Below are 17,986 nucleotides of genomic sequence, written 5' to 3'. Positions count from 1 at the left end.
ACAAATTGGATGTTTTAGTTCTATTTTACAATAAGCCATACAGGCAGGCTCGGACTGGCCAATAGGGCAATGGGGCAATGCCTGAAAAAGAAACACTACTTGGATTAGTTACTTTACGATGTGGCTATTAGTTTGTACCAATGCTGCTGAATAAATATTCTTTACATTTCACAATTTGTATTTCATTTTGTGACAAAACTCCCCCTTGGGTGCTATTCAAACAGTCTGTTACAAGATGAATGAATTGCCATTTGCAACTGTGGCCCACTTTTTCATTTTGCCCAAGACAATTCTATGCCCCAGTCCGACTCTGCACACTGGATTTGGAATTTAAGGGGTTTGTGTCATACCCAGAGTGGAAAGGGGGATTCCATGTTCCAGCTAGTGGACCCACCTCCCTCTCATGGGGGTTGTCTCCACCCATATGGTCCTCTCTCAGATAGACACCCCTAGGGTCAGGATCAGGCAGCGGCTACCTTTGCCTGGTCATATGGGAGGAGCGTTTCCCCGGAGAGGAAGTGATGACATCACTAGATTCACCCGCAAAAACAAAGAGGTGATGGCTGGAAGGTTTAGAATTAATCTAAATCACTGGCAATGCTCTGGGCAACCCTCCAGACCACCGTTCTTCGCCTGTCAAGCCATCACAGAAGGGGAAAGACCATATGCAAATCAGGCTTGGCCCCACCCCAAAAGGGGCAGTCCAGCCCGAACTGCTAGGTCACCACCCTTCTGCACGAGACCACAAGCATCCCCAAACATGTTTCGCCCTTGTTGGGGCTCATCAGTGAGGAGTAGCTTGGGTCTCTAGGCCCAGCAGGCACGGGACCCACGTCTGGGCATACCCGTCCCACTCGGGGTGACAAAGCAAAAACAAAGAGGTGATGGCTGGAAGGTTTAGAATTAATCTTAACCACTGGCAATGCTCTGGGCAACCCTCCAGACCACCGTTCTTCGCCTGCTAAGCCATTACAGAAAGGAAAAGACCATATGCACATCAGGCTTGGCCCAACCCCAAATGGGGCAGTCCAGCCCGAACTGCTAGGTCACATCCCTTCTGCACGAGACCACAAGCATCCCCAAACATGTTTCACTCTTGTTGGGGCTCATCAGTGAGGAGTAGCAGGCACAGGACCCACGTCTGGGCATACCAATCACTAGATTCATCACAGTAAATAATCAAGTCTGCCTGGACAAAGAGAGGGATATCGACCCTTTATAGGTTAATGCATCTGCTGTCAGGCTTAAGTAAAGTCGGGATCTCCAGACAGAGTTCACGGATGTGCAGTGGTCTAGCGTGTGTAAACCTACGAAGGAGGTGTCCTTTAGCTCTAGATTTCAACTCATTCACTTTAAGGTCCTCAATCGTTTACACTGTTCACCAGCCAGTTTTACACTCTTAAACCCAGAGAAGGAGGGTGTGCACCACAGGTGTCAGGCACCCAGAGCATATCGTATGCATATGCAATGGTCATGTTGAATATTGGGATCCTCCTGGGAGAGGTATGTGGTATCCTATCAGAAATCTCTGGTCTTCAAGTGTTAGCAAATCCACGTTAATGCATGTTGGGTGTTACGTGTACAATGTCTATCATAGATCGGTGATTTATCAATCTGGGATAAGTCTACGACCTCCCCCTCCCCCCCGCACACAGTATACGTGAATGTCCAGTATGGTATGGGCAAATGGAGGAACTGTGTATCATTCTGCTCCTGTGAGGCTGTCACCCCAAGTACATGGTCGGCCTTTTGGAATTACTTGCCCACCCTGGCAAGAGATGATCAGGTCCAAAGTATGGGGTTCCCATAATTACTGTTTCTGAAAATCAGATGTAATGTATTTTTCCACATTATACTTTTTCTTTAGTTTTCATACATTGCTGCTCCCTTTATTGCTGCTTTATCTTGTAATGTACTCCGAAACACCAAGTGCTCAATAAATAAAAGTGTCTTTTTAAAATACATTAATACATTAGTGAAGGATCATGGGAGACATAAGGCAAGACCTCTGCAGGACAGCAGGCTGTCCATCACTGGTACACATCCTCCCGATCAGCCTTCTGTGTGACAATAGAGAGAGGAGATTTATTGAAGGAGGTAGAGGCAGCCTATATCCCTTCTGTCACGGAAGTTTAGAGAATAGCTAGGATGCCGCTGGGAGGCCTCTACCCGGCATTACATGGTCACCTGTATCCTGCTTGTTAAAGATGGCCGTCATAGGCTTGCTTGACCAGATTGCATTTCAGGTGATTCCTGAGGGGATGGGACTTTATCAGGTCTGGCTTTAGGGTGTTACATGGCCTGAGGATCACTACTATAAAAGGCATCTAAGCATATGTCTTTACTTCAGCAATTATAGCTGACCTCAAATAAAATCCAGCGATCCTATGACATGTTATGCTAATGTAAGCTTATAAAGCTCACAGGTGCCAGTGAAGAGGTCTATGGTGCTAAAGTTGTGAGTGAAGTATTGAGCTTGAGTTCGGTAAGTATAAATCTGTCTTTTCCACCCGAGTCTAAAAACGCTAAAATTGGTCACAAGTCCAAGTCCACTGGTATAGTGTTCCACAGGTTGACTGCTTGTACCAAAAAGGGCGGACCTCCTACAGGGCTATGTTGATAGACATTGTATTCAGAAGGACCAACAGATATGCAAATGTTCTCTACTTTCCATGCTTGTTAACGTTTGTCATACATGTTATTGTGGACGTTTTGAAATCTGGACTGAATTTTACTATTGGCTATATTTCTGTGCTTACCCTTACGTGCAACACATACAGTAATACGGTAATCTCGATGCATGTAGATTACAACAGAATGAGGGCTGGATCCAACATTGGAGCTAACCAAGTGTAGGAACATATCTGAAAAGGTTTGTAAATTCTAAAAACGGTGCTTAATCCTTCCTTGTCATGACATCTGCAAAACCAGGAAATCTGTCACGCACACTCTAGCTTCCAGAGTATGGCGGTGCTGCTGATGGCCAACTGAATGTGTTTGTATCCTTGTAGAATGCGGAGGACGTCCGGGCCTCTCGAAACCAAACAAGATCGTAGGCGGCTTTGATGCATCGAGAGGGGAAGTTCCGTGGCAAGTAAGCCTGAAGGATGGCAATCGGCACTTCTGCGGGGCGGCAATCATCGGTGCCCGCTGGATAGTCTCTGCAGCTCACTGCTTCAATCAGTAAGACCGACACTTCTTGAGCTTTGTGCAATCAATTCTTTTGAAGCCATGGAGCTATGAGGTTCTCTGAGACCAAAACAAGATTCAGGATAGAAAGAGTGGGTTTTCGGAACTTTGATGTTAGGGTCCATGGCCATTGGAATGCAACCTTTAGCTCCAACTCTCACAGTGCTCGTTTGAATGGTAGAAGTAAGCAAGTGGCTCACGGTGTAAATGTAGACGGCTCACGGTGTAAATGTAGACCACTTCGAAAAAGCTAGGAAGTCATGCTGTCCACACAACAGGTGCATATCATACCATGTAACCCTTTCACAGCCAGCATGTCAATGCTTTCAGGAGGAAATTTGGATAAGCTAAATGTACTTGTGTATATAAGTCAAAGAGAGTGTCGGGCACCAAGGGGAGCCAACAAGAAACCCTGGTGCAACCTAAAAATATTGCTCTGCAAAAACGTGTAATGCATTAGAAAAATGTAGAAGACATGACATCAAATAAAAGGCTTGTATGTGAGGCGTTCTACTGAATTTAAATGCTATTTGCATTCTGCATTCAGATAGGGTAGCATAGGCTGAGGGTTTTATAGCGAGTGGCTACACACCCTAGATGGGCATCATAGCGCTAAACAATAATGGCTGAGACAGGGCTCCACCTCATGCCTTTCTCTACATAATCTCTTCCCTGCCCCTCTCCAGTCCGTATGTCTTCCCTCTGCCCCCCCATACCATCTACTGGACTACTCCACGTTAACTTTCAAACTCCTCTATCTCGCCCCTCTCCTGCTTTCCGTCGCTAATACATTGATTCCCCTACCCAGGTACTCTGCACCCCCGCCTCCTTTTGTCATAAGTGGCATCACGGATGAAGCCAGAGGTTTGGTAGCCTCCTTGACTGGTATCATTTCACGGTTGGCTTCACAAGCTGTATTGCATTTCAATAACCTTGAGGGAATCTCTTTTATTTAAAAAAAGGACCTCTAGGATGATCTGTACTGTTTCTCAGTGTGCACGTACTCATGAAAAAATACAATCAAACAATATAGTAAAAGGCCAGATGTATGTTTGTCCCTGCATGTTTTCATTCGCATACCTTAGCCTGTTTGTCACAGCTAGAGGACGCTGTTGCCTTAGGATATATAGAAACAATGCTGATTTGCATAGCTTCGCCTGTTGTCACCACTAGAGGGAGTTGTTGCATTAGGATATATAGTGGTCCTACTGTGTTAATGTAAACCTGCGCTTTGGCCCTTGTACAAGGGCTTCTACACTAGTACACTAATAAATTGATGTTCCAATATTTAGCTAGAGGTTATGCAGCAAGGAACATATATTTACTTGTGTTTTAGCTCACCCAGGCGTTTGGCATATTTATGTTACTACTTTATGTTAGCAAGATGGTGCCGCCATGACACCAGATAAGCACGCGGTGTATTTCTATGTGGCACTCTGCCCCTCCCTTTGTTTTTGAATTGAGAGCTAATGTGTAAATGAGGGGTATCTCACAGATGCTAGGGGAGGATGTGGAGAGCAAGGATGCTTTAAAGGCACACAAATATCTTACTACTATAAACATAGGCAAGCGACTGGTTAATCTGCGTCACTATATTTCCCCACCTTGTAATCCCCCACCCATACAGGTTTCGGCATGGGGGGGGTGATTCTCGAAGGAAAAGCCTCAGTGCCCTTCTCTGCCAACGCACTGATGACCGCTGGGCAGCTTTCCATATCCCAATCGTGAGAATATCTCTGACAGGGGCAGATGTGGTGATCTTTGGGAAATGGGCCCGCGTTCACGTGCAATGTTGTTCAACCTTCTCATAACAAAAAACAGTACAATCAACATGAAGTGGGTGTATTTATCAAATAAAATTTTTAAAAAAGATGCCTTCCTTTGACAGGATCTGAAATACAGCCATAGGGTTTTGTGTCCCACGTTCTTTGCAATAGAGGAACAATGGCAAATAAATTGAGCTATCACACACAGATGACCAATCAGGCCCAGCGTGTGAAAAGATCTTTCCTCCAGTTACTTGCTGAAAGGCTCCTTTTACTCTTAACAATAATGCGCCACAGGAGACACTCAGCGGCCACCCTCACACATACACAGTTTAGCCACAACTGACATACACCTGCAACACTCCTTTACACCACCCATCATGTTGTGAGCTGCTCTTGTGCACTGAACGCCAGCATTGTATCTCGCACGAGGGTGGAGCAGGACAGACAAGACAGGCACCAACAAACATCCTTCTCTTTCACCACTAACACTCACCACTAGTTATGCGCCTAATCACAGAGCCAATGGAGGGTCAGCTTGAAGAAGTCAAACTCTTATTTTCATCAAATCGACTGTTGGATTAGATTGGCCACAAGCCAAAAACATGTGACGAATGGACGCTTAAATAAACATGGGCCAATGACTTCAAAGAAGACCTTGACAGAATCAAGTTTGCACTCTAAATACACACGAAGGCTTTACTGAAACAGATTTCCAGTAGACCTCTCTGTCAATTAGACTCATAATATAATATTTAGCACGTACACAGCCACATTGATTTGCACATTTCTGCTTCATTAATAGTTGCTGTTACTACCCAACTCTTGGTGCTCCTAGAAGGATGGATTTCTGAGGATTGAATCCTGTGAACCTTTGGTTACACATAGTTTTCTGTGGTAGAGATGAACCCTCTGTGCTAATTTATTTGTGGTTAAAGCCCAGCAACAGATAACAGAAGCCTGCCCACATGAGTGACAAGCGATGAGTGGAGCCTGCTGGGGAAGCAATTAAATGTTGATGTGATCTATCAGAGCAGGCATGTCTGTATTGTGCTATGACCTGCTACCCAGCTGCACTGGAATATTAGCCATGTGAAAGCAAAAACAAGATATCGAGGCTGAGTACCCCAAAAGGAAATACACCAAACGCGGGTTACAAAGAAAGATACAGAGATCTTTATTCTATACTGAACAGTTTCAAAGAACAAAACAACAGATAGCTATCAGGCCCTCCGAGTACGACACAGCGAGAACCAGCCCTGTACGGTGTGCGTAGTGAGTGGGGCTGTACATCAGAATAATCGCACCTTTTATACAGTCCAAAACATGATGTCCAGCCCACCTACAAGTTAATACATCACAGGTATAGGGTTTGTGCTGAGTTTGCATCTTAACTTATGCATCTATACATTTAGGGGTTATCCTTAACATATTTGCAAACAAGTTACAATAGCAACAGTGTGTCTTTGGATTTCACATTGATCTTTCACATATATCTTAAACATTATAGTCAAACAAGTGTTCACATTGGATGCTCGAACAGTATTGTGCATAATATACGTTCATGGATTAGCTTCATTGGTACAGGTAATCCTTTATACACAGGTCAACGAAGGACAAGGTCTCAGTACATGACCCTAAAATTTGGCCTGCAGGCAGTTTACATATTAACTTGTACACAGAGATCGAGACGGCCATGTTACATTCAAAACGACACTGTCCACCATCTTAGAACACAGGGTGACTTTAGAGAGAGAATCTAAAATGGCGGATGACACAAAATGGCGGCTTACACAGATCTAAGGTCAGAACCTTGCGACGCGGATTTCCTCGCAAAGCGACTTGGCCGAGGCCAATATATATATATATATACGAACTAGAGGGTATAATATGATTTCCCGTTCGACAAACCCTCCTTTTGGCCTATGCCAAGCGCTAAACTAATTCTAATCATGTTACGAACAATTCCACGTCTCAATGTCCATACACAATGAATCACCATCGGAGATATCAATCGCCATTAGATCGGTTACCAGAATTTCTTTCAGCACATATTCATTGGAGTTCATGTCTGGTGCATATACCTTGCGTCCTAACGTACCCATTGCCTGTGCGCAACATCCCCCTAGCATCGAACATATACCTGGAAGACACTGTATACAGCAACAAAGGAACAGCAGAATTCCCAAAATGATCAGTAAGACCGAAAGCACTTTCCAACCCCAATATCGCAAGAAGTCCCAAAACCAAGCGCTAAGATCCCAGTTTCACTCGGGAACATGCACTTCTGAACTTAGGACGTGCAGATTCTGTATTGCCTTGAAGATAGTTAGGGAGGAATCCGGCACGAAAACACAGCAAGCGGTCCCCACTAATTTACATACCCCTCCACGTTCAGCTAGGATGACATTTAATGCCATCCGGATCTGAAGATCTACTAACCGTATTGCTTTCTGTTCTAGAGTCATATTATAGAGTATGTCAGTGGGCTGGTTGATGGTTCTCTCCAGTACTCTCACTAGTCTCCTGATATCCTCAGAGTTCATTATTTGTCCCCAGAATGGCACAAAAGATTTTGCTACGTCCCCCAGAACTTGTGCTGGAGTGTCACCATTCTCGTCCCGTCGTGGACGAGCCTTTGAAACCTCTAATGTACTGGCTATGAATACCCTGGGTAACAGGATCCCTAAATAACAAGTTCCCTGCCAATCCCTGGGTAACCATGGAAATGCTACATTACCGCAAACGAAGTAGACAGGTTCGCCTACATACAGAGGTCTATCTTCCCCAGTCAAATTCGCAACGTTGGCGCAACCTTTAAAATCACCCATCGACTGAGTACCATTCATCTGTATGCAGAAAGAAACTGAATCGGGGCTATGGTTAACAGTGTAAGAAGGAGGCGTGGCATCCCTATTGCCTATAGGAGCCATTTTAAAAGAAATCAAAGATTGGAAAGGACGAGACAGTCTATCAGAAGGCCTAATAGAAGCAATGTTGAGCTTACTCCTATTTGCAAAAAGCGAGCATCCTAAGGGAGTCAAAACACGCTTCTCAAACTGATTCAAATTAGTCCCATCAAAGTTCCCTGAGATGCTATTGTTCCAGTGACCAAAGAACAGTGCTCTAAGAGAAGCATAACATGCAGTTGTCAAAGGTAAAGGATGACTATACCACCCTAGCCCCTTATCCCCATGTTGTGGTAAATGCGAGTAAACCCAACAGTCGACTTATTAAAGATGGCATGTGTAGCATTCATGATGAGTAATAGCATATTATTGTAATATCTCTGTCTATGCTGAGAATCCCTAGGAGATAGAGTGTGCAGATGCACAAAAGGAGTACAAACAGTAGGTACATTTTCAGTCGGTAACAATTTTTCTAACGGATGTACTTCTTCTAGATACCAGAAGTCTAAAACAATGACCATTATAAAACCAATTAACATTATCAACAAACAGCAATACGTTTTCGGGGCCCATTTTGCGGACTGTCCTTTTTAGCAGCTGGTCACACATTCACTTATCAGTTCTGTACGAGCAGTAGCGGTGGCAGGCATTGTAATCTTCAAACGAACACGCCAATGTTTTTTTTGCTGGCGACCTCCGGGCCGAGCGTCTTCTTAGTCCTTCCACAAACCCTAGCCAACAGAATCCCTGTATAAACAATAGATCGGGCCAAAAAGGCAAGCCCTTGATGATTTTCCTTGATCCCACAGCTGAACCGTGCAGTAGGTCTATTTCCTAGGTCGCAGATCGTACCTCATGCTTCCTGGTACTGAGTGATCTGAGAACAACGTGTCGTCACTTCCCGTTGGAAGCGACGTATCAAGAACAAGAGAGGAAATAAGATCCAGAACAACAGCTTCCGGAGACAAAACTATTGGAGAGTGTGGAGGCAAAATGGCTGTTTCCCCAGGCATCACGGGCTCAGTGAGAGTCTCCGACACACTCTAGATGCTGTTTTCTGCTTCGGGATTGTTGATTGCAGTACTGATGAGGGGTTCTGTTTCTTCTGTATCGTATGGCACTGGGTGTGGAATCTTCTTGGTGTGGGTCGCGTGGATCCAATTTTTTCTGCCCGACACCCACACCGCTGTTTGCGTGACCAGCAGGACTTGGAAGGGTCCCCGCCACTGAGGTGCAAGGCAAAACGATCGCTCAAATGCTTTAACGAGAACCCAGTCACCGGGCCGTATGCTGTGACTGGGGCCCTCATACCGTACAGGTAAAGCCTCTCGCACCTGGTGATAAATCAAATACAGGTTTTTAGTTAACTGGCTACAGTAATCTGAAAGAAGTCAATTTTCCACATTTCGCAGTGAACGATTTTTCAGAAGGTTCCAGATATTAGCAGGCCTCCCCATAACCACCTCAAAGGGAGAGAGCTCAGTCTTAGTTTGAGGGGTCGTACGCATGGATAACAACGCAATCGGTAAGGCATCCAGCCATTTTAATTTGGTGCCGGCACACATCTTAGCGAGCTTGTTTTTGATGATCCCGTTGTGTCTTTCTACTAGTCCGGCACTCTGAGCGTCTCTGGCCGAATGGAACCGTTTATCTAACTGTAATCCCGCGCATATTTGCATTATTACAGCAGCGATAAAATGTGGACCATTGTATGACCAGATGACTCTTGGTCGCCCGAACCTAGGAAAATATTCCTTTAACATTGTTTTTGCAGTAGTCATGGCTGTAGCGTCTTTAACAGGAAAAGCCTCAACCCATTTGCTAAAAGCACAAATGACAATTAACACGTATTTCAAGTTATTACATCGTTCCATTTTAATAAAGTCAAAGTGTATAAACTCGAAGGGGACAGAAGGTGGGCCAACACTTCCCCTAGGAGTTGATGTTCCCTTTCCCACATTATGCTGTAAACAGATCATGCAGTTTTGGACAAAACGTTCAGCTACCTTAGAGATTTTATCATTCACCCGTACATTTTCCAGCATTTTTGTAATCTTGCGGGCACATATATGTGTAGGGCCATGAGCCATGACGACCATCATCATGATGTACGCATCGGGAAGTAACCATTTTCCATAAACTCTGTCCACCCAACACCCATCATCATCAAGTTTCTCCAAGCCCTCAGCCCACTTCCAATGTGGCATTGGCTTGGATATCTCTCACAGAATCGATACTCTCATCCATAGTACAGGCATTTGTGGCTTCCCTTGTTGTATATATGTCTAAAGAGAGGTCAGTGGCAGTCTGTTTAGATATCTGGTCAGCAAAAGCATTCCCTTTTCCTATATCATCTACAATCATTTGATGCGCTGAGCATTTTAAATAGCTAACTGAGCAGGGAGTGCAAGCGCTGAGAGTAGCCGTACTATCAAGGAGCCATGCTGGATCTTTGTACCATGTGAAGTTAAGAATCCTCTTTCTGACCAAAGTCTCCCAAAGTTGTGAACACCCCAAAGGCATACTGACTGTCAGTGTATATATTCACGGTAAGCCCTTCGGAAAGTTCGCAAGCTCGGGTCAATGCTATAATCTCTGCGGCCTACGCAGAGTTATGTGTGATTCTCTTGGTTTCCACAACCGTGCTCAACGTAGTGATTGCGTAAGCAGCTGTGGATGTACCATCCGGAAGTTTGAAGCAGGAGACATCGCAAAACAGCTCCCCTTGCGGATTGTTCAAAGGAGTATCTTTTAGATGAATTCTCCCCTTTGTCTCTTGTTCGGTAGTGTAAAGACAGTCATGTGACTCTACGTCACTGCAAGCAGTACCTTGTGGGAAAGGTAAGAGTTCAGCCGGATTAAGAACACAACACCTCTTAATTTGTATGTGTGGTGCAAACAAGATCAATTCATATCTTGTCAACCGTGCGGAAGTGAGGTGTTGCGTTTGAGTTCTATTCAGTAGAACATCTACAGAGTGAGGTACCATCAGGGTTAAAGCATGGCCTTGGACCATTCCCTCTCTCTCTTTTACAGACGCAGCAGCAGCAGCGACAGCTCACAAACATCTTGGCAAAGCGCATGCTACAGGATCAAGGGCGGAAGAAAAGTAACCGCATGGCCTATTCTTCCCGCCATGTTCCTGCGTTAATACAGCCAAAGCACATCCATCACATTCATGCACAAACAACACAAAGGCCTTTTCATAATTTGGTGTGCCCAAAACCGGTGCTGAGCACAATGCAGTCTTGAGCAAATCAAATGCACGCTGGTGCTCCATGTTCCATGGCAATGGTGAAGAAATGACTTTCTTCGTCAGAGCCAACATCGGCTTAATCATTAACAAGAAATTGGGGATCCACTGGCTACAGTAAGAAGCCATTCCTATGAAGGCTCTAACTTCTTTCTGCATATTTGGGACAGGCATGCTAGAAATTAGTTTTATCTGTTCAGGCGTCAATCTACTCCCCTTCTTTGACAGGAGATAGCCTAAATAGGTGACCTCCTGACAACAATGTTGAAATTTCTTGAGCAAAGCTTTATTTCCATGTTTAGCCAGGTGAATGAGCAACAACACAGTGCCCTCCTTACAAGTGCTTTCTGAACTGGCAGCTAAAAGCAAGTCATCAACATATTGAAGCAGTGTACAAGTAGAGGGCAATTCAAGGGTATCGAGTTGTTCTTTCAAAGCCCTACTGTAGATGCTAGGGCTTTCCGTGTAACCCTGTGGTGCACAAGTAAATGTGAAGGAGTGTCCCCCTAAGGTGAACGCGAACAAATATCTACTGTCCTTTTGTATAGGAATACTAAAGAAAGCATTCTTTAGATACACAACACTAAAATGAGTAGCTGAGGCCGGAATCATAGTCAGTATCATTGTCAGATCAGGCACAATTGGAAATTGTGGAGCGACGATCTTATTGATGGCACGTAAATCAATTATGAAACGAAAAGGAATTGCATTATCGCCTTTATTGTACACGGGCAAAATCGGACTATTACATAAACTACCTGCAATTTCCTCAATCACCCCTCGATGGACAAAATGAGAGACGATGCATTTCAAAGCTTGCTTACCATCAGCTGAAATCTTATACTGCGGAATGCGCGGCAGCTTCACTTCATGTTTCAAAACAATCTTGACAGGCTCAATTTGTAAAACACCAACATCATTGTCATCAACTGCCCATAAAGACTCCGGAACAGCACTAAATTCTGGTGGCAAAGGTCTAGTCAAGAATTGGGAGACAGAAAGTTGCTGTGGCGAAATCGTCAAACGCACTCCATCAGAGAAACAATGAATGACCGCATTCAATTCTTTCAACAAATTCAACCCCAGCAAATTCTCTCCACAATTTGAAGTCAAAAGGAATGGACAATAGTCTGCAAACGGCCCCAAAGAAATAGGTACCGGCGAAGAAACCGGACAGACAACTGGTGTGCCAGAAAACCCTACAGAAACATTGGTTTGCCCTGACAGTGGAATGTTTGGAACCCGAGAATGATCAATGGAACACTTATGTGCCCCTGTATCTATCAAGAATAGATGTTTCCTATTTCCCACTAACATTTCAACGTAGAGACCTTTCTGATTAACGGGAATAAGCATAGGTTCGAAACCCTGCTTCGGGCAATCCTAACGAAACAGAATAGCGTTGAAAGGAAGTTCTTCAGAAAAGTAAGCGGCAGAAGGATGATCGAATATGTTTCTAGTATCCACACTTGGTGCCTAATTATCCTGTGAAAAAGGTTGCTGTGAATCTTGTGAAAACTGACCTCTACCAGGGCCCCCTACACCCGGGTGACCTCTGGGTCGCCTACCAATGTTCCCAAATGTATTATTTGACCTCTGTCGAAGGACCGGGCATTGTGCACGCCAATGACCCTCTTGCCTACAATAGGCACACTGGTTAATGTTTGCAGGACCCAAGGGCACATTTCCTTGTGGAACATACTGACCTCTAGGGCCCCAACAATTTGCTGTAATAATACTTTTGTCTTCAAATCACCTTTTCTCTTTTCAACTCTTTCCTTTTCATTATTGACACGATTCTCATAGTACTGAGCCATGTGCAGTACTTCTGATTGAGACTTTGCTTGCCAAGCGCTCTCGGAAGACATAATTTGCGACTGGATGTCTGGCAATAATCCACGCACACATTTGTCTACAAATAATCTTTTCCCAGACTCTGTGCTTAAATGTTGTCCACTGAAATCCGAGAATATTTGTTCGAACCGATTAAAGAACTCGGTAGCACCCTCAGACTTCACTTGGACACAGGCGGTAAGCTTGTCCCAAATAATTATTTTTTCGGGGATCATAGTTTTCAATTTCGCAACTATTCTGTCAGGCAAAGTTAGCATCACCTGAGGCAGTCTTTCGCCAGTTGGCCTTTCTCCATCGAGCCTAATTATGTTATCCTGTGTATCTCCTAACCCTGGTACGTCATCTATAGTCCTGACCTGTTTCCATAAATCCACAGGTAGGAGTACGGGAAATAACAAATCAATATCACTTAAAGTGAATATGGAGGATTGCAAAACAGACTCTATTTCTTTATAGAACCCTGTCGGATTTTTCATAATGCCGGGAATTGATTGTCTAATGGTGTTCACTTCCTGTCTTGAGAACGGGACGTGAACGACTGAGACACATCATGTGCAGGTATTTCCACAGCAGCTGTACCCGCTGCAACATTAGCAGGGATCTCAACCTTTGGGACAAATGTCAGAGGAACCTCTCTCATAGGCAACTGAGAAGTAGGCAACTCCAAACGCTTACTAAGCAACAGAACCAAATCAAGTGCTAAAGCAGCCGAAGAAGTGTCAAGTGAAAAAGCTCTCTTGTAAATACTTAATAACTCTGTGGGACAACTAATCTTTCTTTTTGCACACTCATCCTGTAGGTATTCTACCATTACCTGTATCACTTTCCTCTGCATTTCTGGCGTATACTGACTATACGTGTCATATACTTCAACTGGAGTTATCGAAGAGTCTGAGATCCATATTATCGCATCCTTTGTGCAAATTCGCATTTCTTCAGACATCAATTTACGACAAGGAAGGAACTGCTTCTGTACATACATACTATCTTCATCTTCATCCCGTAATCTTTCCAACTCCTTTCTATTCTCAAATACCCTCTCAACATGCTCTTGTACTTTCTCCACAGAATCTCTAGAGAACGCTAAGGTGTTCAGATCCCTCAACCCTTGTGGGAGATCTGTATTTTTTAATCTGTCCCACATTACACACAAATGAATCCCTAATCCCTCAATAAAAACATTTTTCTCAGGAAAATTGTCCATATTAGAAAGTGTGGCAAAACATTAGCTTGATCATCCCTCTCCATACAATGCTTAGCCCATGCAATCAAGTCACGTTTCTTCTCTGGAGGTACAGTATTGCGAGTAACAACCCTCAATCCCGCTCCCTGATCTACAACAAGCGGTGCAGGACAACTTGGAAGAGGGAGAGTAGACATGTTCAACGGAGGTGTTATCACTGGTACAACAGGAAAGAGCGGAGGAGCAGGTGGAAGAGCAGGCAGAGGAGCAGCAACAAAAGGAGGACCAATGACTGGAGGAGGAGAAACGATAAGAGGAACTATAGGAGCAGGAGGAGGAATAACAGCAGGAAGAGGAACATACAGAGGTGGCACAGTGGCACCAGGCCTTTGTCCATTTAATAATTTGTCGATAGGTTCGTCGGAAACATGAAAGTCTTTAGAAGGATAGATTTTCTGGATACCAAGTGAGAAAGCCCTATCCATATTCCTAGTCGACTCAGACTGTTTATCTTGGTCATATAATAATGCTTTTTCGGCGTTCGTTTTATGACGACGCGCATGTTTTTCTCTACTCTTAAGCTGCTGTAAAGCTTCTTTCTTCCAATGTTGTAATACGTCAAATGCTGCAGGTCTAGCCTTTTCCTTTAATAGTATGGATTCTAAGTATTCTATGCGAGGGATCTGAAAACTACCATTGATTGGCCACTGAAGTTCAGAAGCATGTCTAGTCTGTCTGTGCCAAATATCATTAAACACTATACTACCAATGCCATGCTTACAGTACATAGTGCAAGCCGGCGACCACTCCGGTGGCGCCGGACAGCTAAATTCCAAAGATTGTCTGTCACTGTGGAATAATGCCCTAAAGCAGGCAAACACTTTCCCAGGCATGTCAGAATACTGGTGTTACCTGGTCATTAATTGTACTTGCAAGTGCAATGCTCCAAAACAATATATCAGGATACTTAAGAATCGGGTCACGACTCACCTGATCAAGCCTAAGGAGGTCCGATCGGATTTTTCTTTTTCTAATGAATTTTACCTCGTGTTTGGTGATTTCGGCAAATCTGCCCACCTCGATATGTGGACCCTCTTCAAGATGCCGACTCGGACCGGGTGCTCACCGTCCAGGGATCAGGCCATGCAGCGCTGTTAAGGTGTCACATCTCATTCAGAAAGGGGCCCCTTTTTTCAACACCGTCCGATCCCGGTCCGATAGCAGCGTCAACCTTCAACGAGCTGGCATCAATTGTGATGGTCCCTATTCGGGTGCCATCTGTGAAAGCAAAAACAAGATATCGAGGCTGAGTACCCCAAAAGGAAATACACCAAACGCGGGTTACATAGAGAGATACAGAGATCTTTATTCTATGCTGAACAGTTTCAAAGAACAAAACAACAGATAGCTATCAGGCCCTCCGAGTACAACACATCGAGAACCAGCCCTGTTCGGTGTGCGTAGTGAGTGGGGCTGTACATCAGAATAATCGCACCTTTTATACAGTCCAAAACATGATGTCCAGCCCACCTACAAGTTAATACATCACGAATCTAGGGTTCGTGCTGAGTTTGCATCTTAATTTATGCATCTATACATTTAGGGGTTATCCTTAACATATTTGCAAACAAGTTACAATAGCAACAGTGTGTCTTTGGATTTCACATTGATCTTTCACATATATCTTAAACAATATAGTCAAACAAGTGTTCACATTGGATGCTCGAACAGTATTGTGCATAATATGCGTTCATGGATTAGCTTCGTTGGTACAGGTAATCCTTTATACACAGGTCAACGAAGGACAAGGTCTCAGTACATGACCCTAACATTTGGCCTGCAGGCAGTTTACATATTAACTTGTACACAGAGGTCGAGACGGCCATGTTACATTCAAACCAACACTGTTCACCATCTTAGAACACAGGGTGACTTTAGAGAGAGAATATAAAATGGCAGATGAACCTATAATGGCGGCTTACACAGATCTAAGGTCAGGACCTTGCAACACGGATTTCCTCGCAAAGCGACTTGGCCTAGGCCAATATATATATATATATATATATACACGATCTAGAGGGTATAATATGATTTTCCGTTCGACAGCCATTAGCCTGGACCCTCAGACTCCAGGCAAGCCCTTCATCATCAAACATAGGCCCTCATTACGACCCAGGCGTTGGACCATGGTGCTAATAGCACCATGGTCCATGTCGGTAAATTACCGACTCCGCCATGGCGGAATGGGGAATTACCGCCCCATTCCGAGGTTGGCGGGGCGGTAATTCCCCATGCCGCCATGGCCCTTCCCCATTCCCATTTTTGCCCCATAGGGCTCAATGGGAATGGGGAAGGCGCTAAGTACGGTGCCGCAAATTGCGGCACCGTACTTAGCACCAAGGTCCCTTTGCGGGTTGGTTTTTTAACACCTGCTAAAAGCAGGCGTTAAAGTGCCACCCGCAAAGGGACCTCGGAATCAGGCGTTAAGGGTTTAACGGCGGCGCCACCTTTTACGGCACCGTTAACCCCTTAACACCTCGGTTGTAATGAGGGCCATAGTTTTCCTTAACTGGCTTCAAAGAACATTATCTGCAGTCTGATATAGAAAAGGGAATAGCGACAGCATGCACAAACTGTTCTTTCTTCTCTGTTCACACATAGACTCGTTTTATGGAAAATATAAAGCTGCTAAAGTAAAAGACGGCACAAAGTGTAGAGTACTTAGCACGCACCAAGATGGCAGCTAGTTGACTTCCAATACTGGAAGATTTGTAAACAAAGGATGGGATGGACTGAGATTTAAGCACAAAAGGGATCTCGAGTTGATGGGAGCCTGCCACACTTCTTGGTGCAGGCTAATGGTGGGCTAGGACAGGATTTCCAAGGTTCCTCAAAAGGAAAAGAATAATTACTAATCCAGCAACCCTGGGAATTTAGAGAAGGTGGCTTGAGGGCTAGCAGCCCCCTCAACCCAGGAGCAAGATGGACTTGAAAAGGTTGCTCCCTGCATGCAGACAACATTAAGACAGGGAAGCAGGAGGTCATTTTCTTGGGAACAGTATATTCCTGACACCATCTTGGATATAGCAAGATGCCGGAATAGCTCTCAGCCATAGATGTAATTTTAGAGGGGGTGGGGGGCAAGGATGTTTGACCCCCCAACTTTTGCAGTATCTGGGTTTATCATACAGGGCAGGTTATCTCAGGGGGGTCTGCATTACATCTTTGGTCTCCAAAAAGAGAGATTATAGCCAGTGTGAATTCATGCCCAAGTTTATTGCCAAACATGATGTCAAGACTGACATGCATAGTACCTTCAGAGAGATTCTGTTACCAAAATGCATTTAACTATTGCTCCTACGTTCTGGGTGTTTGATCTGGGATTTTATAAAGCCCCAATTTCAGTCAGGGAAAAATCCTATCCTATACCACAACCTGAAGAGCCAATTTACAATTTCAAGTGCGGTCAGAATACCTACAACCGCCCCAGCAGGTATTGTCAGCTAGAACAGAGAAAAGGAATGAGAGCTCTGCAGTTTCTCAACCAGAGAGACATTAACAGTTTGCTTTAATTACTCTGTTTCGAAGAATGCCAATGGGGCATTTCAATGTCTGGTCAACCAGGTGATAGATGGAAAGAAGGAAGCATGCTGCCACACTGCAGACAATCTTACAGTGTGTTCCTTTTATTAGTTTTGGTTATTAGGTATAAGCCAAAACTATTGTATTAGAGTACAGCTAGTGAGAAATGGCGTATGAGGAAGAGGGACACAAAGCTTGAAGGTGGTGTTTTGTTAGGTACCCATCCATTGACTGCCAATGCCATGCTAAT

At 44.4% G+C, this 17,986-nt stretch overlaps 1 protein-coding gene across 1 annotated transcript in view; it reads left to right on the top strand.

The window, feature by feature from the left end:
• TMPRSS9 (transmembrane serine protease 9) overlaps positions 1-17,986 on the top strand; it is a 485,595-nt gene that overhangs the window by 215,327 nt on the left and 252,282 nt on the right. The window contains exon 12 of the mRNA XM_069649605.1: positions 3,012-3,183. Within this exon, the coding sequence (XP_069505706.1) occupies positions 3,012-3,183 (172 nt within the window). The remainder of the gene's footprint in view (positions 1-3,011; positions 3,184-17,986) is intronic.

This window comes from Ambystoma mexicanum, chromosome 1p (assembly GCF_040938575.1).
Source record: "Ambystoma mexicanum isolate Mex_15411 chromosome 1p, UKY_AmexF1_1, whole genome shotgun sequence".
Classification (NCBI taxonomy): domain Eukaryota; kingdom Metazoa; phylum Chordata; class Amphibia; order Caudata; family Ambystomatidae; genus Ambystoma; species Ambystoma mexicanum.
This window is presented reverse-complemented; position numbering and strand designations above follow the sequence as displayed.